The sequence below is a fragment of the Megalops cyprinoides genome, chromosome 4, assembly GCF_013368585.1.
Source record: "Megalops cyprinoides isolate fMegCyp1 chromosome 4, fMegCyp1.pri, whole genome shotgun sequence".
Taxonomy (NCBI): Eukaryota; Metazoa; Chordata; class Actinopteri; order Elopiformes; family Megalopidae; genus Megalops; species Megalops cyprinoides.
Genome location: NC_050586.1, coordinates 37317697 through 37342201, shown reverse-complemented (window position 1 = coordinate 37342201; position 24505 = coordinate 37317697). Strand labels below are relative to the sequence as shown.

The following is a 24505-nucleotide window of genomic DNA, read 5'->3' as shown; positions in this document are numbered from 1 at the left end:
CCCCTTCTAATTAATTTGTTTTGATGTTATGACATTCTGTAATGGTTCTAACTTTGAAATAAAGAAAATCAGATTATTTTAATACAATTGATGTATGATTTATCTTGTATGAATGTGTTGCACTCTTGCTATCCAACATATTTTTTTCATATATGCAAATCAGTTATTACACATATGACTCTTACTCTGCGGCACACTTGCCACAGCTTTAAGTCTCAGACCTTAAAGAAAGGAATTAATAGCTTCTGCTTTAAGGAAAAAAAACACTCTCTTCTTACTTTTACTGGCCTCGTGAGTAACCTCTGCTCCTTCATTATTAATGTTTAGTGTTGTGAACATCCTCAGTCGTAATAAAACCTAATGGTCTACAGGGTGAACTGAGCAGTGATCCCCCGTGAAATTATATTCAGGATGTACATACTTGCAGAAGATTGCATCCTGACTGGAATAAAAATGTATGATTCATACATGGTGTTCCCAAAAGACTTGGAACCGGCTTAAGATGAAATGACCTCATGACAGACATTACATCACATACACTGACCTGCTTTAAAATGGAAAACACACTACCAGGTTTAGCTGTAGGTTATGCCAATATAAGCTATGGGAGAAGTCCACACTGGTGCAGTCAGCCATTTGTCTGATTGTTTTTCTGTGAAAAAAAGGGATTTATCAGTGATGTGATCGTAAATCCAGACGTGGTCCCTGGGATTTTCCACGTTGCCTTGGATGTCCTGATCCCTGTTCCACACAGCTCACCCATGTCCAACTATGGAATTTTCCACCTGCAAAATGTTGAGATTGGAAGACACTCACAAACACGTGGCCAGCAAACGGGGAAAGCCATTACAGCACTTGCATCTTTCCACTGGATATGCTTGACGAGCAGATTCCCAGTATAAATATTATCAGGCTCCCGTATGACTGTGTATTTTGCAGCTGCAAGTCTGACCTACTGCGAAGTTGCCTGCCCTTTTTGTGATTGGCTTCTTCCTTTTTAAACAATGGCAACAAGAAGAGAAGAGAAATGATAAGGGTGATGTCATCACATTACTTGTGATAATGTGGCCAGCAAGACTGGCAAGAAGAGGAGCCTAGTTTTACTAAACTGTGAAAAATAGAGAGTATATCCCCAAATTAGCTTTTTCTTCTTAAAGCATAGAACATACAGCACATCCTATGCATCTTTCACATTAAATATTGTACATTTTGTACAATACGTCCTTTAAATGGGACACTGCAATGCTAATAACAAATAATTACTTTCAATAAATCTGCAGTATTTTAGATGTTAATGAAAACATAAAATATCATTAAATACCCTGTCAATTGCAGGAACACACACACACACATATATATATTGTTGTCCTGCGTGTAGTGCATCTTTAAATTTTAAATTCTTCATTCTCTGACTAACTCAAATTGAAGTCAATTTTAATTTACCAGATAAACTCAAATTAACAATAATGGCCATAAATGACAATATAATAACAGATGTATGGGGAAAATCTCCCATAGCGGGTTCTGTTTCACACTCAGTACATAGAGGCTTGGACTGAGTCACACTGTTGACATTATATTAACATGCCATGAAGAATAAGAGTAAGACCGCACATGGAAATCGTCCCACTCAGTCTCGTAAATGAAGTAATGTTGCCCTCTAGTGGTGTACAACTTTTACCGCAGGTCCTGCCTCGATAGCCCTGCGAGTCAGCTTTCACAAATAATGATACAATAACACTATTTTTGAGCTAAATTTACTATTTTATCCTTTCTAGCTTTGGTTAATTATTCATTTAGCAGTTAGCAATAACTGAGTTTGATTCAATGATACACCATTCCGGTTCAAAGCTCTTGTTCATTTTAAAGGTTTTTACTGGCAAGTGAGAAATGTGGAATGTGGGAAGTGAACATATTTGGAGTGTGTGTGTGTGTGTGTGTGTGTAGTTGGGGGGGGGGGGGGGGGGGGGGGGGTGTTAGTGTTGGGCACTAAAACTTAAGACTACAGGTACACAAGATGCTAGTAAAATAGCAGTGTTGTGATTAAGGCTTAGAGGTGCCTTTGTATTTTACCTGTAAAACAAAAAAGATACTCTTTTGAGCAGACTCAATAAACAGATAAATGAATAGTAATATGTGTCCACTTTGTTTTGTTAAATGCAATCAATGTAAATTTTGCTTACAAGAAGGGTTTCCACAAAGCAAACAAATGTGCCAACATCACGTCAACTGAGCTGTGACTGATTGCTTCCTCTTTCCTCTTCTGCCACACATTTGATCATAATGTGGTACTGAAGATGACCGAAGTTCTGAGAGCAGCGCTAATCCAAACAGTTTCCTCAGTCAATTAAAACACCAACTAATCTAATTAAATCTGCTCAAACGGTGGTAGATTTGATGTGAAATGTTGCTAAAATGGCCGATAATATTTGCAGTGAACATACAAATGTATATATCATTCATCTTATTTCTGGGGAAATGCATGAAAGAGCAATATTCTGATACAACTGCTAATAAATGCAGACTTTACGGTCTACAAGGTCATATAAACACGCAGCATGACTTGCATACAGTGTCAAACATTGACCAAATTCTTGTTCTCTCTCTGGGTAGCATTCCTTGCTGGTTTGTCTATGACCTCTTGTGTAAAAGTATCTCTTGTTTTAAAAAAAAACTGATGAAATATTCAGCTGCGATTACAGCATTTACGGCTATAAAGTATATTTATTGTTTAGTAATTGTAAATTGTGTTACTCTAGAGAATCTTTGACCACAAAAATATAACAGGAAGTGAAAATATCGATCGAGAAGAGTTCTCCAGACTGTCACACATACAAGAGCTGTATTGATAAACCAACGTTACAAACACCAGATATCAGTTATGAACTCAGTAAACTTTGAGGTTTACTTACTAAAGTGATTAGTAAACAACATTTTAGCATGTTGTTTTGGGTATTCATGCAAACATACAACATTTTTGTAATCCATGTCTGTGACGTTCGTTAAATATTCGAGTCCTTGTTAATAATAACATGAACTGAGCACACACCTTTTCTTTCACCACTCACCTGTTGAATTTTAAACTACGATATAATAAACACCCCTTTATAATACTGTAGCATCAAATTCTGAGAAAAGCTGAGACTCTTTATGCTTATGTGCAGATTAATATATTAATTATATTAATATGCACACAATATTATTATATCAATAAAGTATTTCTGTTATTAAGAGACACAAACTGCAAATCAGCAGAAACCTGCCCACCTCCCACCCCAACTTAAATAAATAAATTCTTTAATTTGACTCAATTTATAAATTTCACCAATACTGACCACGTGATTGACAAATCTAGCCTTGTTAACAAACTTCCTAACCAACATACTTACTCTAAGAATATATTTCCAACGATAGCCAATCGTTTTGAAAATTCTGACAGTTAATTTTTCCATGATGCAAACCAAGCAGGCTTTCAAAGAAATAAACAATGACAGCATACGAGGAATTGTTTGGGTGTCCTTGTTATAAATAGACTTGTAAAAAAACTTCCTGGTTAACTGTGCAAATCGCTCCAAGTGATGACGTAGGAGCAGTTTTGCCATGCGTCTTACAACGGTAACGATCAGAGTTGTGGTAGGGGAATCTGGTGCTAGATCAGCTCTTACTCACGCCCAAGTCAGATCGCTGTCGCTCCTGTAAACATGAAACCGCAGTCAAGATACTGTCGAGAACACATAGGTGTGACGTTGCGCAGGTAACCCAACCTCTTATGGCGGAGGGCGTGCCCTGCAGTTCCAGTCAGCAGGGCAGTATTTGAGTAGCGGCGACAATAAAAAGTTGTTCACTTCCCTCGACGTTTGGACGAACGTCGACCGAAAAGGAGCAATACACCACCGTATTTACAATGGATTCAACACGCACGGTGCAATTACTGATATTCCTGTCTTCTGCCCTAATAACAGGTGCTCGAGCAGGTAAGATTTCCGTCTAGCTACAGATGACACTGGCAGTATTATCTTTTTCTAGGAATCAGGGGGAAGTCGCTTTTCGGACCTGGGGATTCTTACAATTAAATTAAAGATTCTTAATCACACGGTTGGATGTGGAAAGTTGTGTTTGAACATCATCGCACAGCAAGCAGGAATAGCGCGATAGTAAACGTTGGCGCTGGTGTAACAATTCATGCGGGGATCTGACAAACAGTTCACGAGTAATTTAAGACCACGTCAATAATTCTTAGGAAATAAACGATACTGTTTTGCAAAAGAATTTTTAAAGCAGTGTAGTTAATAAATGCACGAATGTTCAATCTGTTGTGGTGTTACTTGTTGGGCAAGAACTAAAAACATGTTGTGGTGAACAGCTTTGTATGGTAAACCACATAAGCTCCCTGAGCTTATGCTATGAATCTGTCTTCTTTGCAAAGCCTGAAATGTTAATGTTTTATGTTTTTGTTAGGAAAGGCACGAGGATTCATTGGCTACAAAGATCCGGAGAATGAAGATAACACTGAAGTGGACAGTGTGACTGCTGAAGCCTTAAAGAGTGGTTTGACGACGGTCTTCCTCCCCATAGTCTACATTGTTGTTGTTGTCGTTGGTTTGCCTGCCAATGCCATGGCAATTTGGGTTTTCCTCTTCAGAACCAAGAAGAAGCACCCAGCCGCTATCTACATGGCCAACCTGGCCATCTCTGACCTGCTCTTCGTCGTCTGGATTCCGCTGAAGATCGCTTACCATTTTAACGGGAATAACTGGATCTTTGGAGAAGGGCTCTGCAAAGTACTGGTTGGGTTTTTCTATGGCAATATGTACTGCTCTATCCTGTTCATTGCCTGCCTCAGTGTGCAGCGGTACTGGGTCATCGCCCACCCTCTGTCGCAGCAGAGGAAGAACAATCTAATCGCCACCGGTGTCTCAATCGCCATCTGGGTCTTTATCTGGCTGAGCACCACCCCCTTGTACCTCTACGATCAGACGGCCAAGATAGGCAACCTGGGCATCACCACTTGCCACGACGTCAACATCATCACCGACCCCAACGACCCCTTCCCCGACGTGAAGTACCCCTTCTTCTACTTCATTTTCATGGCCGTGTTCGCGTTCCTGGTCCCGTCCCTCGTGATCATCGTGGCCTACATCTGCCTGCTCCGCACGCTGGGGGACTCCATTTCGGACAACGGCGTGGGGCAGAAACGCCGCAAGGCCATCCTGCTGATCGTCACCGTCCTCGTCACCTTCCTGGTGTGCTTCGTGCCCAGCAACGTCATGCTCATCGTCCACTACGCCCTGGTGAAACAGGGCATCGCCAACAACGGCTACAGCTTCTACATCACCACGCTCTGCCTGGCCAGCCTCAACAGCTGCCTGGACCCGTTCATCTACTACTACGTGTCGGAGGACTTCCGGGACAACGTGAAGAACACTCTGCTCTGTCGGAGCAACCGGACCGTGGAGAGGATGAGGGTGTCCTTCAGCTCCATGAAGTACTCCAAGAAGAGCCAGGTCTACACCTCTGAGAGCAACACGCAGACCAGCACCTGCTGATCAGAGGGTAGGGGAAGGTCGGGCTCCCTTTGGGCCGACAGCGACGCTGCCAAACGACTTGCAACGCGTGGGAGGTGTTTCACTTCCTGCATTGTGTTTGCGGAAGAATGCCATTAACTCCAGTAGAATACAGGGGGGCGTGGAACAGTGGTTACCCGCATGGGTGTTTTTCATGCTTAGTTTTATCAGTAACCCCCCATCTAAATGTCTAAAGGTCACAGGCACAAATAACTGTGAGAGAATGGAGTTCTGTATCATAAAAGTGAATGTTGAATTCCACATTTTTTTATTTTAAAAAATTGCAATGGCAACCCACTCGCCTCATAAGGACCCAGGGCTTTGCTTTGCCAGTGAACATGTTTTTGTTGCACTGCTAAATGGCAGATGTTTTATTTAATATTCTTTGCTAAGCAGTTCATAGTCTTGCTGTCTTTTTTTGTACTTTGTAATTTAATGTTTTGTGTTTATAATGCCAGCATTGTTATAAGTTTGTAAATAAGTTTTAAGCTTATTTAAATTTTGAAATGTGGTGTTTTAAGTTTTGCATTATTATAAAGCTGAAAGTATTTTTTCAATAAAATGAATTACCACAATGTTTTTCAAGCCCTTTCTTAAGACACATTCTGTTATGCATTAATGTTGCAGTGACAACATTAGAGCAATTGTTAGGGGGAAGTGACACAAATACAGGTTTGTCTATTTTTAGTCTTTTCCTCTATGGTGTATAAGTGTGTGGCTCACTAGTTTCTATTTTACAGCCCGGTTTCTGGGCAGATAGCAGGTTTGGCTTTGCTCTGACGTGACCAAACTTGTTATGCGTCTCTGCATTGTTTTTCATTAGTGATGCTATCTGATATGGAAAAGGCAGACATGTGAATGACGTCTTTCTGCTTTGTAAATATTGTGTGGTTGCTGTTCCAGAGGAATTGACTGTTGAAATTGTTAAGAATTATACAATTATGCCTTCTAACATTTGTTCCCAAATAACAATATACAAGGTTTGACCTAATTTTTAAAAAAATACCAACAGTTGAGTTCCTTTACAATTTTGGCATTTCTATGCATTTTCTGTGTCTGTACAGGTCCAAATTTAAGATTTTAAAACCCATGAAAACTGTGATAATCTTTAACCCAAAACAGTACAGAACTAGACTATCTGTCCTCTTAATCTGAACTCCCTGTCCGTATCAGAGAGAGAAGGGTTGCACTGATCAACAAGGTAACATAATCATTGGACATCAGTCTGACAGCTTTAACTCTAGGCATGGTAAATCAATCAACAGATGTAAATGTATTTGTTATTGCACTATTTTACAACAGGGTCATCAGAATGTAGTAAATTAGGTCAATTCATCCACAGTTCTGTGTAATGTTTATGTACAGTGTAAATTTGCCGTTTGCATGAATCCCAGCTACCTTTGGTCTTCTCTGTAAGTAAAATCGTCAGTTTGGAGAAGCATGCAATTCCAACTATTTGTCACCTCAGGGGGTGGGTGGAGTGTCACTCTCCACCCCACATTCCCAGGAGAGGAGCCAACATAATTTTCAGAATGCTTTATTAAAGACTAATGAAGATTTGACAGAGAATAGCATTAAACATGTAACATTTTTCCCCCAACATCAATTAAATAAAGAGATGAGCGGTCAGTATCTGTTTAAGTATCACACGTCGCTATTACTTTATAGATATATAAAATCAGGTTAAGTTTTCATTTACAAAGCAAGATGCAGATAATTGTAAAAATGATGAAATAATGCTGTCAGGTTGTTCACCACTTCTAAAGCAGGCTAGGTTAGCAACCATTCACAGGGAGAGGTATGTAGGTAAAATGTGAAACTGGGGGTAACTTGGTCAAACCGGTTTCAGCACTCTACCCTCCACCAAACATTACGCTGGAATTCAGGTGAGGTTTCGTCTCGCATATTGTCGGTTCCTTCCAGAGAAATGCAGATGAAATCACCTCTCCTAACGCATGACATCACTCCAGAAACCTGGATCCACATGCCACATTACTACACTTTTCCTGTTACACACAGTATGTCACGGGACTAACAGTTATGTAGGCAAGCAGGTATTACAGTTTTGGCCACCTAAACTCCAGGAGTAATATACAGTACCACTCATGTCAGGGGTTAGGAACTAGAGGAGCCAGTCTGCTGCTAAGCCACCTTCCCCCACATCCATTGATTTGCATATGAAGGTGAGGCCCCGGCGATTAATGAAATACCTGTCTTTGTATAAGGACAAAAGACCAACAGGAGTAAAGTAGACCACTGAAGCTGAAAGTCAATACAGCAGCCAAGGGGCGGGGTGCTATTGTGAGGCACCTTTCCCACAACCGAGAGGGCAAAGGTAAATGTTCAAGAGAGGACGACAGAGGGATGATTAGACCTGAGTGAAAACAAACATTGGAATGTAAAGAGATTTTAGATTTATTTCATTTATCTGCTAACCTAACCCTTTGCCAACGAAAATGTTGTATGATAAGCACTGTTAGTTGTACTATAGAACTCATGATACAAGCTCTTTATGTGGCTAATTCAGTTTATTTGCTTTAGGTGGCGTTTATACAGCCATCATGAGTAAAGGTATTAAAAAAATTATGCTTTTTGGATTTTTCACACTATATGTTTAATTATGTCAGCATACCCAATCCGTGGTCATGTTTATATTTAAAAAAGTGCTGTAGCTATTAGATTGAATTAGGAACATGAGTAATTTCATTTTGTGAATTGGTGTTTACACTGTTTGAACGTCTCTCCCATGTCTTCCAGTCCTGTATGTATGTAGCAGAACCTGTTTGACGAGTCTGAAGAGGAAATGTCCCCCACTGTGTGCTGGGTGAAAAAAAAAGACTGCAGAAGAACAACCACAGTTCTGTATAACCGCATGAACACATTTGAAAGAGATCTGTTGCCTGTATGACAAACTTTCATTTCGGTCAGTAATGGGGTTCACCGCTCTCAGTCATGTTATTTATTTGATCCAAGAGCAGAACCTGAAATGTATAACTTTTGGCTTGAGCTTTCAGTATCGAGACAACCCCCTGGCGTCTGACCTGAATTTGAAACCTTCTCCTTTTTTAACATTTGTGGCATTTAAATGTAGCCATAAACTGCAGCTGCCAGGGTTAGCGTTAAGGTCTATTGTTCTCATGTGAAAGCATAGAGCATTCCAGGTAATGAGAATGAAACAGAGCTGTCACCTGTGCACACTGTGAATCAGAAACTCAGTTTAGACACAGCTGAGAGATACAGTATTGCCAGAATGGCCTTGATTACAGTCCTCAACACCGGGGATCCAATATCTGATCTCTTAAGAGGACACTGGGGTGACACAGGTACATTGGATAAATAACAGAAAAGAGAAGTGTATACTTTCTAAGTGTATAAATGTTGCTGAAAGTTAAAACACAAAAACATAACAGGACATTTTAAAACAGCCATGGAAACTGAAAGATTGATTGCTTTGTAACTAAAAAATGTTGCTGTTACTCCTTTGCACTAAGTCATACCTGTTTCTGTTATTTCTCTCTTAGAAGCCTTCAAAATAAATATTTCCAAGCTCAGTACTCTGCACTGTAAGTATAAGTTTAAACACCAGGAGGCAGAAAAGCTATGCTGTGAGGCCAGTGCAGGCCGAGCTGTCTGCATGCAGGAGTGATAAAAACAGCCATGCTGCATTAAGGCATCATCTTTCATTTTCATAGGTTGTAAAACTGAGCTTAACATCCTCTTATAATATTTTAACTTTAACTTTAACTTATACTTTATACTTTAACTTTTTTGATTATGCAAAAATAACTTATTGTATGGAGCTGAACAGTCCTGTTATAGAAAAGATTGCTGTCTAATTGCCTATTTTTTAGCTTCTGGGTTTGACTGGGTATGACTGTAACAACCAGCTCTCTCTGCAACCCTGTTGTCTGATGCGCAGACAGTGAGCAAGTGATGGGCAAACACTTAACGTAACCTGATCTCAGATCAGTGCTGCAGAGTAACAGGCACTTTAGAATGGACCCCCAGCACTGCTCTGTCGGCAATGCAGTCTCCAGCCCATTGTGATGAATGATGCAGTCTGTACAACTGTTGTACGCTGTTTGAGTTATGAGAGCACGCTTCTACTCTGCTTATAATAACCCTGTCCTTAATCTCTCACATATGCCTCATAAATCAGTGCTGTGGTAGCATAAGGAGAAACTTTATTCAACAGTCGTCTTCGCAGCAGCCAACAGCTTCAAAACACAATGACCATGAGAGGGCAGAAATACCTTGGATTTATCGGATTATCATCCTTGGGATATTCATGCTACACAAGCTTGAGCCAGATAAAAATGCTGCATTATCAGCTGAACAAAACATGCGATTTTGTTTTTTTGTATGGTTCTGTATATACCTTATCATATAAATAACATTGGTTAACAGTGGTATATAGCAGGCAGGTAGGAATACACACCTAACATTTTAATTGTAATTTCCTCTGTGATATTAATTTAAGGAACCATTTTATTTCTTTCTAATTCACAAGTCACAACGTCATTCTGTGAAGATTGGCAGGTCTGTTTACCATAAGCCTGTCATTAATTCCTAGAAATTCTTCAGATCCAATGAGTCTTTGTCCTGTGTGCTCCCCCCCTGGAGGAACAGAACCTGACACTGGTAACTATATATAACCTAATCTTAACTGAAGCTGAAGAATTTATCAGGAGCAGGAGAAAGCACCTTGTGCACCATGGATCGGCACTGTGTTCTTGGATCACTGAGCAGAAACACCTCGCAGTGACTGACTTGTGCCTTGAGACTGCTTTTGATGGTCATCTCTTCGGAAACATCCGAGATGCCCTCCTGAATTTTTTGGTGTGTAGGTCTGAGTATAAGATTGTTTTCAAATTAAGTGTAAAAAATGAGTCAAGCAGTGTTAGTGTGCTGATTACGAACGATGTAAGTTCATCAGAACAGTGTTAGTGTTTTGCTGAAGACCCATTTAAAAATGAAACGCTAACTTCATATATTATTAAGTTAACCAGAATAGTGTGGATCACCAGTATGTGTACAGTTTTCATTCTTTGAATCTCCTCAGAAAACCCAGTGCCTGAGGCCAGGATTCAATCTAAGATATTCTTCAAATCTATCTTTAAACAAAGATAGAATTTTCACAATTATACACTGACAGGTTGCTAATACCAAGTTCGGTGTACCAATTGCACTAAAGTTATGGCTGTATATTAACACGCTGGATCAACAGCAGACTGAAGAGCGCTCAGTCTGCTTCCAGGAATGGAGAACTGACAGTGATATGAAAGGTCGCCATTACTGACCTCAGGAAAACCATGGCACACCCATGTAGGCTCACTTTCCTTCCTGTCATCACTCTCCAGTCGGGTAGGATATGTGCCGCTCTGCGGATAGGTTTGGCTTGCATTCTCGTGGTATCTAGATGTCACCATCGAATCAAATGAACGTCTCATTTCAGATGCCAACCGGCCACAGCACTGTCCATGGCCGCTTGGCCAGTTCAGAGATTTGTTGCACCTGTTATAATATGGTACAGTTTCTTTTTCATGCGGTCAACACTGACAGGTCAAAAAAATGAACATTTTTCTCATGCTCTAAAGGTCTACTGTAGAATCCAGGAATCTTCATTTAAATTCTCTATTGCAGAAATGTGTTGGAATAAATGTTTGCAATTTTATTTTAGAGTTAATGATTTACAGTGTCATGCTTGTAAAATAAAAGTTTTATTATTCTTTTCTGTTTTTCAGTATCTCCTGGCCTCAATTTGCCTATAGTTTGGCTGACTGCCCGCCAATACTCTGAATGTAATAATCTGAATGAAACCTTTAACCAATTACCCTATGTGCTGTGAATGCTGCCTGACAATATATACTCTCTTACCCGCTTTGAAACTAACACATATGGCCTGAGTTCACACTCGAGAGAAGGCGGTGTTCATAACCAATACTGTTCCATTGTTTTTTTTTTTACGGCATGGTTTTATTGAGTAGCTGTCACCACTCATCAAGACCAAAAGGACCATAAAAATGTGGGTTTAACAGGCTCCCTGTTGCAGGTCAGAGTGCTGCGTCTCCATGGCCCGCAGTCCCTCAGACAGTCATGTAAACACCTGCACGGCACCGCGGTGAGCAGGTCAGAGACAAAACACAGCTGAGGCAGTGCTGTAGCTGGTGGTTGTCCCATTCTGAGCGCTGCTAAAGTAACGGGCAAGCCGGCTGCATGCTTGTTTTCTTTTTATCGACTTCATGTCCATTACAATAGTCAGTTATTGACACTGTAGACATGGCCATGTGATAAAGCTGTATAATGAAATGTATGTCTCTTGATCATGAAAATAAAGTACTTAACACTTTATTGACCCATTGTTGCCTCTGATTTTTCTGCAGATATGGATATGACACATGATCACTGAAGGCTGTACTTGGTCAGACTTGCCCATTTATAACTGTGGTCAATTAGTGGCCAATGCACAAAAACAAGGTGGTGGCCAACTGAACTTGGTTAACACATGATGCTATGAGAGTCGGATTGAACAGAATTTATTTTGCAAGGTTACGGGTACAAACAGATTGAATATAGAGTCATACCAGTATCCACTCTCACTTTACGAAATGGAACACAGGTATGCTTACACGCTCTTTGACATCTCCTGTTTGAAAGAACACACTGCTGAAGTTTGCTGGCCTCAACAGGGGCTGTCTCAGCGTTGTCACGGTAATACGATGACACAGGTCACACTGCGCGAGATTTCTTTTCCACTCCAGCTCCCCAGCCATCTGGAATGCCTCATGTAAGGCTCCTGTCTCTCTCAGTGTTAGAAAACACATTTGGAGGGGGTGCTGGGCCAAAATTACACTAAAGCAAAAATCAGTTGTTTCTCTTTGACAGCCTGGACACGGAACACTTATTACCTCTTTGTCCCAAACTTAGTTGAGACCTCAGCTGAGACACTCAATTGCCCTCAGCAAAAAACTACTCATATCACTGGTTTATTGATGTCCAGCAATGAAAATTCAGATAGTGATTTATTACAAGCCATGAGAAAGAAACTTCTTTATACCTGGTATTGATCAATTAACAACAGTGGTTCGGGCAAGTAAACATGGTAAAGGCCATTCAATACCTAAAATGTCAGTTTATGCTGGAATATAAGGAGGTCTCTAAAAATTTACAAATTGTACAGGCGTGAGCATCTAAATTCATAGACTTGTATGTGACTTTCAAAAATGCATCATTAAAAAAAGCTTCTCGGCAGTGTTTTGGAATAGGCAAAGGGGAGAGAGTAATACATCTGGGTGACCTTTTGTGTTATCCCGTCATTCTGAATACCTTGACAGTTAATTAAGCAAGATACTGTCTCACAAGCCCTGCGGTCAAACAAAGGAATAGAGGAATTTGTTTTGAATAAAAAAAGGAGGAAAAAAGGTTTGTCCTATAAAATTACTCATAATAGACTTTAGGAAACATTTTTATTGTCTGAAGCCATTGGTCATGCCATCCATTCTCCTTCAGATAACTATGACCTTCAAGCGGACTCGGATTGCGGTTTGCGTTAAGGTTTTTTCCACATCTGATAAAGACTATTATTATTATGAAGACTGTTTGCTTAAGAGTATGTCAGTTTAGTCTTTCCTTTTTATTCATTGTTTTTGGCAAACATTCTAATATTTTAAGTGGAATGCCATCAACACTATCCAGGACGGGAGATCAGCTTCCGAGGTGATTTTTTTTTCCCTAGTGACACCCTTTTTCCAGAAGACAAACACTGTTGGTGCTGTATTTTTTTGCCCTCTACCTCCTATAGGGGCAAAAAATGACTATTGAAATATCGACACTTCAGTTAAGGAGTGAGCTGTGTCAGTTTCTTGCAGTTGAGGCAAAAAAAATCACACTTCAGAACAGACAAACAAGGATCAACCTTCTGATTCCACTTATTGAAACTGAGACAATAAAAAAGGCTTTAGAAATGGGATGAATTCATGTGGAAATGAAAGGTTAGCCGTAAGTAGCCTACTAAAGTCCACTTCCTCAGTATTATTGTTTGGTCTTTTTGCGATATTGGTGGAGCTTTTATAAAGTGCCTTTGAGGGTGAATGATGGCCCCATTTGGCATGTTCCTGCTTTCCCCTGTCACACAGTGTGTCAGTGCCTTTATTCACTTTTTTCCCTTGGCTTGACTGACATCTTTGCAGGGACGTTGGTCTTTGAGAGCAAGCTTCACAGACTGGAAGTGATTGCCAGCCGTCACCTTACCCCGAGAAAAAGGAAAACCTCATTGAAAGTATCTGGAGATGGGCCATTTTTATTTAAATATAGAATGTCTATGTTTACGTGTTAGCAAGCAAGATTGCTAATGCGGTTTCATATAATAACTGTAGATAACTCTGATTGTGGTCTCTGCGTTTAAAACACTTTCTGCTTCTTCAGCCACAATATTGCCATTCTGAAAAAGTGTGGCCTGCTAGCGTGCTGGCTGCTTTTGGTCCCATCAGATAACCGTTGAGCCATGTTGCTCGTGAGGACAGAGAAACAATGGAGCAACTGTGTGCTGCAGACGCGCTGCAGCCTCTCCCCGGTGCCCTTGCGCCTTGCAGCAGAAGATTAACTCCAGGGCGCAGGCTACAGAGGGAGCTGGAATGTGTTCCGAAGAGCAGCAGCTAAGCAAACCACATCCTAAAATGGGGAGGTGGGGCTGCGGAGGAAATTCACGGACCCTCCATAACAAGGCCCCGTTACATTCCATGTACGCAGCCATAAATAAACAAAAACATCTGAGCACATAGCGTATATGAAAGTGTTCTCAAAATCAATAGCAAACACTTGAGGAAAGAACATCTAAGGAGCAAGAACCCACCGCTGAGTTCTCAGAAATTTCTTAATGTACGGTTTTGGTTTGGTCGCTTTATGTGACAGTGATCAAGTGTTTCATTCTCAGTGTTTATTTTACTCCTGTGTGCTTTCAAACAGGAAAGCGGGCAGCTTTGAGCCTTGCTGGTGTGTGATAAAATCCCCAGACCAACCACTGACAGCTCTGCTTTTGCCAGTTTGCTCGTGGAGTCTTGGTCAGAGGGAGGAGATGATGAGTGCAAACAGGGATACACAGACAACAAGTGGGGAAGGAGGAGGAGGGGGGAGGTCTCTTGTGTCTCTTTGGGTAGCTCAAACCTCCAATAGCTGATAAGAGGAGATACAAGAGTCCAGATGTATAACAAGGTGGATACTTGCTGAAACAAATGCCTTTTACCCCTGTGAATCCCTAAATATACCTCTACTGAAGCATAACTACACTGCAAGGTTTTGACAAAAAATTATCTTGCATATGATGGACTTTTTCTGATGTCATTTTCATTACATTATTGACATTCAGCAGATGCTCTTATTCAGAGCGATTTACATAAGTTACAATGTAATCCATTTATACAGCTGGACATTTACTGAGGCAATTGCGGGTTAAGTACTTTGTCCAAGTGTACAGCAGCAGTGCCCCCGCAGGTAATAGAACCAGCAACCTTTCAGTTATGAGCCCTGCTCTTTATCAGGATGCTACACTGCCACCCTGAATTTTGGCTACGTTTTTTTTTTACCTTGAGCACCCATATAAGCTGAATTTGCTACAACAAATGGCTGTGGTACAACAAATAGCCACAAGAAATAAAGAATCTTTTATACAATGCATGTTATAAAATTCATTTTGTATGTATTTAAGGGCTTAAATTAATTCTTAATGTTGCATCAGTTTTGGTTGTTTTTGTGAAAATCATGTGACAATGAGCAGCAGCACACGACAAATGGTAGCAGAGAACCTCTATCACTTCAAACATTTAAAATTTAAAATGTGGTTATGTAGGTATATAAAAAAACATTAGTACATTATATGTTACCATTTTATTTGATGAGAAACAGGATATAATGAGAAAATAATTAGGCTTGACAATGGAAAAAGGCTAAGAAGTGTGACAACCAGCCTTGGTCTTCTCTTATGTAATTGACCCTGCTCTTGCAATGATTATAATGCCTTCAGTGACATAGCCAAACAAGAGCATTTTCACTTCACAATTAGTTATACATTAAAAGCAGTATAAAGCACTTCTTCCATCCACAACAGCTTGTTAGCCTTTGGCCCCAAAAGTGCCAAACTTCATTTCAATTTACACTCACAACGCAAGGAATAACGGGCAGCCGAACATGTAACCAACAGCAGATCATCTTGTCTCCGAACCGTTTCTTTATTTTCCCATAAAGACTGAACATCGCAACATATCCAGAAATGAGAGAGAGAGAGAGAGAGAGAGAGAGAGAGAAACAACATCCGTTTGCTTAATTGAATCAGCACGCTTGAATTAGCTTGAGATTAATTTCATTTAAAGGGAAGATCAGAAGAAAACAAGAGTTACCGAGATGACAGAAAAATATCCATGAATGTACGAAAGGATGTGTACTAATCACATTAGTGAGCGCCTCGGCTTTCCTAGTGAGAGATGATTGCGTTTCGCCCCTTTTACGAAATGCAGTGTTTTGTGGTCGGTTAAGGCTTGGGCTCTTTTGACCAGCCATCAGATACAAAGAGGAACCTCTTTCAAGTGGGTAGCTGTTCCAGGGACATCGCATTTTTCTGTGCTTTTGGCCCGGCGACTCTGCGGTTGGACGAGCTTTACGCGCAGCGGATACGAGCACGGAGGCACGGCCATACCGACAAGTCTAATTAACACTGGAACTGATGAGATTACACTCTCCTTCCAACCACTGCGTTTATCACCGAGCAACAGCTCAAAAATAGTTGCCTCTCCCACTCACAACATGATGATTTCACCGCCTGCAATGACAGGAACAAAATGAACACTATCCGTCAGACCTCCTGCAGCGGCTCGATCCTCTCCAGCGACTTTGAGTCTGACATTCTGCCCATTTTTCTCGCTTCCTCTTTTTTTTCAATGGACGTCCGACAGGCTTACCAATGATTTAGCGAAGTGACCGGTGTTAACAAGCAAATAACAGGAACAGGAAGTAATCAGAAGCAAAGCAATTCTTTACTCAGAAACACACACTTTACCGTGCAACCTTGAAACCTATGAAAACAATGTTATTGGAGAAGATTTTATAAAACTAGAAATGTGATGGGTGTGTGATTTAAGACGTCTTCCAGGTGAGGTCTAATGTGAGTAAAGTTCTACTTGTAATACACATATATCAATGAAAGCTGCCAACACCAGTGTTGAACAAGTAAATGAAGTGATAGCATAGATACCGACACATGTGCAATATTCAATGCATTTTTCAGTTATCACCATCAGATGATTTTGTAATGCAGCTCAGTTTTATTAAAAAGAAATTTTATACAAATAAATACATAAGTAAACATTGAATGTTATTTTTACATACTACATTGAACATGTCCCTTCCTTAGTTGAAGTAGAAACATATTTAGTACTTATATGCATTTTTGACTCCTCGGACAAAATGAACATTTATTATGACAAAATAAATATTATATATTTGAATTTACTTTATAGGTATCCATATACAATGATTGCATAAATAGATACAAGACATAAGCTTTCTTGAATTAGTAATACTTTAAATCCAATTATACTGGATGTTTCCATAATGGTAAATATGCATATGCTTTAAGTTTTGTATTTTCTAGAATAGGATTATCAAGTGGTATATTACCAGTGCACAAAACACAAACTAATGTCTTTACTGCATTTATAATAATTGGGGACTTCACTAATATGTAAGAAATGAAAGAGAAATGAAGGAATTTCCAAAACAAATAAAATCTGAGGTAATGACATTATAAAAAAAGACAAGATAAAATACAGCACATACATGTTCTATAGGGAAACTATTACCGAAATGGAAAAATACGTCAGAATTTTCAAAGAAATTTGCATGTCGTGACAACAGCTGGTTTTCTGGCGGCGGTCACCTGGTGGTGTGGCGTTCTGCAGCCCTGGGAAAGAGAGGACTCATTCAATGAAGCAGAAATCCTCCACGTTATTCCCTTTGATTTTCTGGAGCTCGCGGCGCTCCAGCGGGCGGTACTGAAAAGCCACACGGTTGATGAATTTGCCACTGGAAACCATCCTCATGACAGTGTTATCGCACCCGACCTTCATCTGAGCTGAGAACAAACACAGACGGACACCGTGTTAGGGCCAAAAAGGTGACGTCAATGAAATAACCTTACAGCTGGCCTCATCTCACTCACGGAGTTGAGTGATAATGTAAAAAAATATGAATCTGTGTACCTGAAATGACCACAGAGGACAGAAATGAAAAATTTAAGGAGAGACAGTTTTGTCTGGTGTAGTACAGAGAGATCGAACAGTTTCGTCAGATTAACCCTTGTGTGAGGTAAATATGTGCAAAAATAGGTTATAATTAGATTTATAGGTTACAATGAAGGGTGATATAATTTTTTTTCTGGTAGAAAAAGGCTGGAGGGTGATACAAACCTGGTCCATTTAAGGAGTAGCAGAGATCGGCCACAGGATACATTTTTGAGGTGTCCACACCGTTGCCCCCGAGAAGCTCCACAAAGTCTCCTGCTCCCCCACATCCTGGGATGGACCTCTAGAGAGAAAGAGACAATAAACAGGTTACCCACAATGCTACAGGAGAATGGAAACATGCCTCCCACCAACTGGAGATTTTCACTGGGGTTTTAAAAATACACAGTTAAACTCCACTGTCTTCTACACTGTCTCTGCTGTTGCCACATGACTTTATAGACTCTGTGTGATCACCGAGATTGGTGCCATTTCTGTCTGTCTTTTACAGCTATCATAAATGAACAGGAAAAGTTTGATTTTGTTACCCAACCGTGGTCCTTGTTAGTATCCAGTATGACAGTGTTTGGTCTAGCTCAGCCTTTAATCAACTGCACATCAAACCGCATTACTGAGCTGTGTTGGCAGCACGCATCAGCAAACAGCTGAACATTAACACAAATGCATTTTAAACAAAATATTTGTTTCTGACAGTATTTAGAGCAGAAAAAAATAAATAAATAAAAAGAAAAAGTTAAATCCAGATAAATATTTAGTTTAATTAACAATAAGGCTGGTCTGCATGAATAGAGTAGCTTGTACAGTATGTGATCAGGACCAGGTCTGAGTAACTCTCTGTATTCCATTTCTTCTTCATTTGAATGAATCATTTTCTCAATTAAAGTAGAACACACTAATATTCTCATTTTGAGTGGTTATAACCAACAACAGGAATCATTATATTAGAGGTACACATACCTGTGACAACACCCAGTGTTTTGGTTAGCCCGTACAATTCACATATTAACTACATAATAATGAACATATTTTTGTCAACAACTTCAACATTTTTCCTAAACAACTGCTACTTATCGTTATATGCTTATTAGACAAGCACAGCTGGACATTTTAATGAAGTACTCTCAGAACAGCATGCAGCTTTAATTTCCGAATGAATGCCCGTGTTCATTTCCACCAAGGATTTCAGTGCATAACCTTTTGGCCAAAGCTTGTTCCCTAACCACTATATTAACCTGTTGCCCATGGTGCTTTGGGTGATAGTTTTCCCTACAACTTCCTTCTTTTGCCAGTACTCTATTTACAGTACAAAGCAGTCAGCATTAATCTGATTCTTCCAGCAGAGGCTGACCGCAGTGAATGGTCTCTGCCAAGGAGGAAATGCACGTTATTGGTTAATCCCCACTGAGCCTAACCTTCACGGGGGCGTCGTTGGAATCCAGGCGCCCCAAGCTGAGCTCCTCTATCTCAATCTCAACCGGATATATGATGGAGAAGCTGCAGTTTGTATGCTGGTGAGGGATCACCATGGTGAAGCTGCCTTCTCGGGTCTGTGATATGATATTGCAAGCTGTAAAAGAGGGAGAACACAGCACCACGTCACTACATAATTCATTGTGTATGACTATTTATGGAATTACCATCAAGATACAATAGTACGTTTGTATTAAAACTAGGGAATGGATTAAGAAGACTTCATTTACCTTATCATAGTTAATCTGGGTTCTAACTTGCTGACTACGAGAATGCAGTTAACGCATTACATGTGTTACATCTTTCCCCAGCCATACCCACCCCCCCACCCCCACCCAGGGTATTCATTGATGCATTTTTCAGCTAAGATATTTAATTTGCCACATCATTGGTATGATAATTATTGAGGGACACATGCAAAGCAATAAAAAACACAAGCATGATTCTTCCACAAAAAAGATGGAAAGGCATATTTATCAAGGACAGATAAATGTGGATTGCCATAAAGTGGATATACTCCGATACACTCCGAGAGCAATGAGTGATGCACTCTATTAATGTAGAGCGAGTTCTTTAAGCTACTTAGTTTTGTACATTATGTCCCATTTGAGTATTTATACACAAACAATGAACTGACATGAGTGAAGGATGACTCGCAGCGAAGAATGGCTATACAATACTTACACATCCTGCCTAATGGACAAACCGTATAATCACATTCCACTTGAACTTTAACATGAGAGCTACTTTGTCGATTGTCTCTTCCTATAAATACCTTAACAAACCCGTACTTCTGTGAGGTATGGGCATAAATTCCAACCTTAGCCTTGATTCTGCTTCAGAGATCCCCTTAACATTTAAAAGTAGGGCACTCATTCCCAATAACTCCTACATTGAAAAGTCCACTCTTTGGAGGAAGACCTACTGAAAGGAGCGAATGACACAGTAGATTCTACCAGTGAAGCCAACGGCATTAAAGCACCTGTCATTCATAGGCAGCTGTACTTTGGGCTGAAGTCCAGATTCAGATTCAAATTCATCAGTTCAGATTCATTAAATTACATGACATTACATTCATTTAGCATACACTCTTATCCGGAACGACTTCCAGCACAAAAGAACAGAAGTGTATCCATTCAAGTTGAATGAACATTGTCAGACCAGGCTAACACTCCCAGACCAGTGAGTGTGAGCATAATGCTATTCAAGCCCTACCACAAGTTAATTTGTGCTAACTTGACTAAACAAACGAAGCCAAGTATACTGCCATACATCGCAGTCATTAGATCACAGAATCCAAAACACATTGTGATACTACACAGTAAATATCCAGCTGTATAAATGGATAACATTGTAAAGAACTGTAACCTATGTAAGTCGCTTTGGATAAAAGCGTCTGCTAAATGAACAAATGTAAATGTAAATGTAAAATAAACAGCAGGTAATAGAGATAGAAATTACTGCACTCACGGAAGGGGTTGATGTGCTTCTTCACAGTGACGGTGAAGCCGCTCCCTGCGCCGTGAATGCGGAAGAAGATCATGGCCACGTTCTGCGAGGAGCGGGCCACCCTCCTGAGCATGCCCGTCTCGCAGTAGTCCACGTATCGCTCCGACAGGGGGACGGGGTGGTCCTGCGTGCTGGGGAACTTCTCCCCTTTCAGGAACCAGCCGTCAAACACCTGCAGAGAGGCACCTCTCACTGATTCTCCAGTCCGATTTGACCACCTCGCAGTTTGGCCTGAGCACTGACTAACTTCAGTAAATGTTATTTGTTAAGTTGCTTTTGTAGGTACTGATTTGGCTTGATTTTGGTGGTGTTTGTAATTAATGAAAAAAATGTTGAACAAGTAATGGAAAAATAAGCCTTCCTGTGAATGTTGGTCATACCTAAGGACAAACTGCAGTCTGGAAAACATACAGACCTTACTCATCTACTTAGAAATGACTATAAGAATGAACCGTTCTGATGTGCTAATGCAGTCAATGTGTTTATAAATTAATAGCCCCCTCTAGGATTAAGGTATAGGTTTGTAAATATACTAGGCAAACATTTGGAATGGAACATGTCTTGTAATAATAATAGCAATAGCTCATGGTGACTACATTTTGAAAATCCTCATATGACTCTTCTGCATTCAAATCCTTATGTAGTTTGTGTTGCAAGCCCAAACTTTTTTGAGCCACATACCCAGTTGAATGCCCCTAAAACTGTGTAAGATTTACGGACAGCTGCAATAGCTAAATATTTTCGTATTCCTGACACAGGAAGGCAAGACACAGCCTGACCCCTGATAGTCACCCATGCTGATCTGAAGTCAGTACATAGCAACAAGGACACATAACACTTGACACTTAGCAGTGCACCTGGGGTCACAAGGACAGATAAAGAAATTGATTAAGCAATAATGACATATGCTTCACCGTCTACACCCCTGTGGTACCCCTCTGGTAACATATGCAGCAGTGTAGCTGCCCCGTGATGAAGGGATACCTTGACGAAATCCCCTCTGCGGCAGTCGATGTCTACGGCGGTGTACTCTATGCTGATGACCTCATTGGGCTCGCCGATGAAGTAGGCTGCGCAGTTGAGCTGCGCATGCTCGGCGGTGAAGGTGAACTGACCCTCCATGGTGAGCATGTCCAGACAACCTGAGGCAGAGCACAGCTGACAATTTACATCAAGTCTCCTCTGCTGAAACGCATGCTGCACACACACATGCACATGCACACACACACACACACACACACACACACACACACACACACACACACACACACACACACACGCACACACACACACTCACAAATTTAAACATACTCACACACACGCACACACACACACACACACACACACACACATTTAAACATACTCACACGCACACAAGTACACACACACACAAACACACGTGCACACATGCACACATACACACACACACGCACACATACACACACACGCAAATTTAAACATACTCACACACACACAAGTACATACACACACAAACACACAAATTTAAACATACTCACACGCACACAAGTACACACACACACAAACACACATGCACACACGCACACATACACACACACACACACACACGCACACATACACACACACACAAGTACATACACACGCACACATACACATACAAAAACACACACACACACAAATTTAAACATACTCACATGAACACAAGTACATACACACACACACAAACACACACAGCTGCAGTGGTGTTATTACATTACAGTACAATATATGTGGATTTGTTATGATCCACTGATATAGTCAGAATCTGTCTCTCAATTACAGCACTTTGGTAAGATACAAATGTTAAAATTGTCAGTGGCTTTCAACTGAATAAATCAGCAGTATACACAAGGTACTGTGAATTCCTACAGTATGGTAAAAGTGCATTTCATCTGGCCACACAGGCAAGCAGTCACAGGATGGACAGTTGCTACAGTTCCACAATCATGCTGATTTCCAATGACATTCTACCTACAGTATTTTATTTACTGCTACAACAAGCATATGGACACCTGGATTAGTGGAAAGCCCCCAAAGGATCTGTGACAGTATCTACTCTCTGGCTTCATCAGCAACTTTCTGGGTTTACCAAAGAAGTTCAAACCTCCTTGGTTGAAGTGACCCCACATTGAATCAGAAAAAGCAAATATTTGCTTATTGCAACATATTAGCTTACTTTAATAGCTCGATTACCTTAAGGATTTTATGAAATAGGTTGTCTTAACAGTCCATCCAATTTTGTATCATATTTGCATATGCATAATACCTTCTTTTCTAAAACCGCTTCCCAGGACTGTGTGGTGTGCACAAAGGCGTTTAGTGTCATGAACTACTCAACCCCCACAGCAGTGGGTTCATTTCCACGTAATACTGTATTTATATGAGGTCGGTGCCTGAAGCGTACACAACTCGATCACTTTGATGATTCTGAACAATAAAAAGATAACTAACAAAAATAAATTGGTAATACCGGAAAAAAACAACAGACCTTTCTCGTAAATACGCTCTCCACACAGCCTATAGCCTACTCTAAAATGACCCCGCTCCGATATGCGGAGATTTTAAATAGATTTTCCAGTCAATTTAAAGACATTAACAGATAAATCGTATAAGTTTATGGCTTACAAATTGTGCAGTGTAAAAATCTGCAAATACTTACGTAGTGGTCGGCGGTAAACAAAATCCTTTGATAATTCTCTTTTGACTTCCGAATGAAGAAGAGAAAATAATCCTTTGGGAGTAATCTCATTGTCCTGCAAGTATGTTAAAGTTGTCAATCTTCCACACTATATTAAGTTTACTGACATAAATGTAACGAAAATGTGGATACTCTACAATGTACTGGATGCAATATGACAATACATGCAATGTTTAAAAAATGTTGGTTCGCATTAATAAATCAAATTTATTTTTGAAGCGTCAGACTTTTATTTGATTACACTTCCTGTTACTCAGCCCACTCCGTCCGTAATTTAAGGCAGGGTAATGTATGTTATAAATGATAAAAACAAATTTCAGTAAGGCTTCAGTTGCCACAAATCTCCATTCATTCAAAGCCTTGCAAAACCACTGGATCTCCGATTGCTTATTTTCATATACAGTGAATGATAACTATTGCATGAAAGTATTAAGGAAAAAAAAACAGTATTGTACGATAATTCCTACCTCCAGGTACCTGCTCTCTCCCTTCAGAGCCGAGAGGATGAGTACGAGGAAATACAACTGAACTCTGAAAGCCTCAGACATCGCTCCGTTCCCGACAGCGTTAAACGGACAAGTGTTTAGACGGGGATGTCAGAACGCCCCTTTTATAGAATGAGGGACTGAATTAAATAAAAACGCACTTGGAAAGCATCTTGTTAGCGCTGCAGTTACCATTAGCTAACCTTGAAAAATACGTGGGCGTGACAACCATACACGGTTCGAGAAACTGTTGGACTGGTTTGTTCTGTAGTATCATTAATTGTCGAATACATTTCTAAACCCATCTAAACGCTACGGGCATTCCCTTTTATCAGCTAATCAATGCAAACAATTCTTTAAAGAAACATAGTTAAACGATAATATTTAAATCAACCAATTGCAATGTCACGGGTTAATTCTACAGCAATCGTATATTTGACTACCCCTCACAGAGATATTAATTGCACACAA

The 24505-nt window shown here is 40.2% G+C and overlaps 2 protein-coding genes across 2 annotated transcripts; one reads left to right on the top strand and one right to left on the bottom strand.

The window, feature by feature from the left end:
- Nucleotides 1–3825: 3825 nt before the first annotated feature.
- On the top strand, nucleotides 3826–6074 carry LOC118776744 (proteinase-activated receptor 2-like). Its single transcript, XM_036527274.1, has 2 exons — nucleotides 3826–3974; nucleotides 4459–6074. The coding sequence occupies exons 1-2, from the start codon at nucleotides 3905–3907 to the stop codon at nucleotides 5544–5546; spliced, it is 1158 nt and encodes a 385-aa protein (XP_036383167.1). The 5' UTR covers nucleotides 3826–3904; the 3' UTR covers nucleotides 5547–6074.
- Nucleotides 6075–17362: 11288 nt separating this feature from the next.
- LOC118776962 (corticotropin-releasing factor-binding protein-like) lies at nucleotides 17363–24121 on the bottom strand. The gene is made up of 7 exons (XM_036527630.1): nucleotides 24017–24121; nucleotides 23511–23604; nucleotides 21818–21975; nucleotides 20795–21005; nucleotides 19267–19421; nucleotides 18020–18137; nucleotides 17363–17685 (listed from the first exon to the last, which is right to left on the bottom strand). Exons 1-7 carry the CDS (start codon nucleotides 24095–24097, stop codon nucleotides 17531–17533), a joined length of 972 nt encoding a protein of 323 aa, XP_036383523.1. The 5' UTR covers nucleotides 24098–24121; the 3' UTR covers nucleotides 17363–17530.
- Between the last annotated feature and the right edge of the window lie 384 nt (nucleotides 24122–24505).

Coding starts and splice junctions, on each gene's coding strand:
- LOC118776744 (XM_036527274.1), top strand. CDS start 3,905: ATGGATTCAACACGCACGGTGCAATTACTGATATTCCTGTCTTCTGCC. Junction 3,975..4,458: donor AATAACAGGTGCTCGAGCAG/GTAAGATTTCCG, acceptor TGTTTTTGTTAG/GAAAGGCACGAGGATTCATT.
- LOC118776962 (XM_036527630.1), bottom strand. CDS start 24,097: ATGTCTGAGGCTTTCAGAGTTCAGTTGTATTTCCTCGTACTCATCCTC. Junction 19,422..20,794: donor GAAGCACATCAACCCCTTCC/GTGAGTGCAGTA, acceptor CCTCTTTTACAG/CTTGCAATATCATATCACAG. Junction 18,138..19,266: donor CCAACGACGCCCCCGTGAAG/GTTAGGCTCAGT, acceptor CTTTCTCTCTAG/AGGTCCATCCCAGGATGTGG.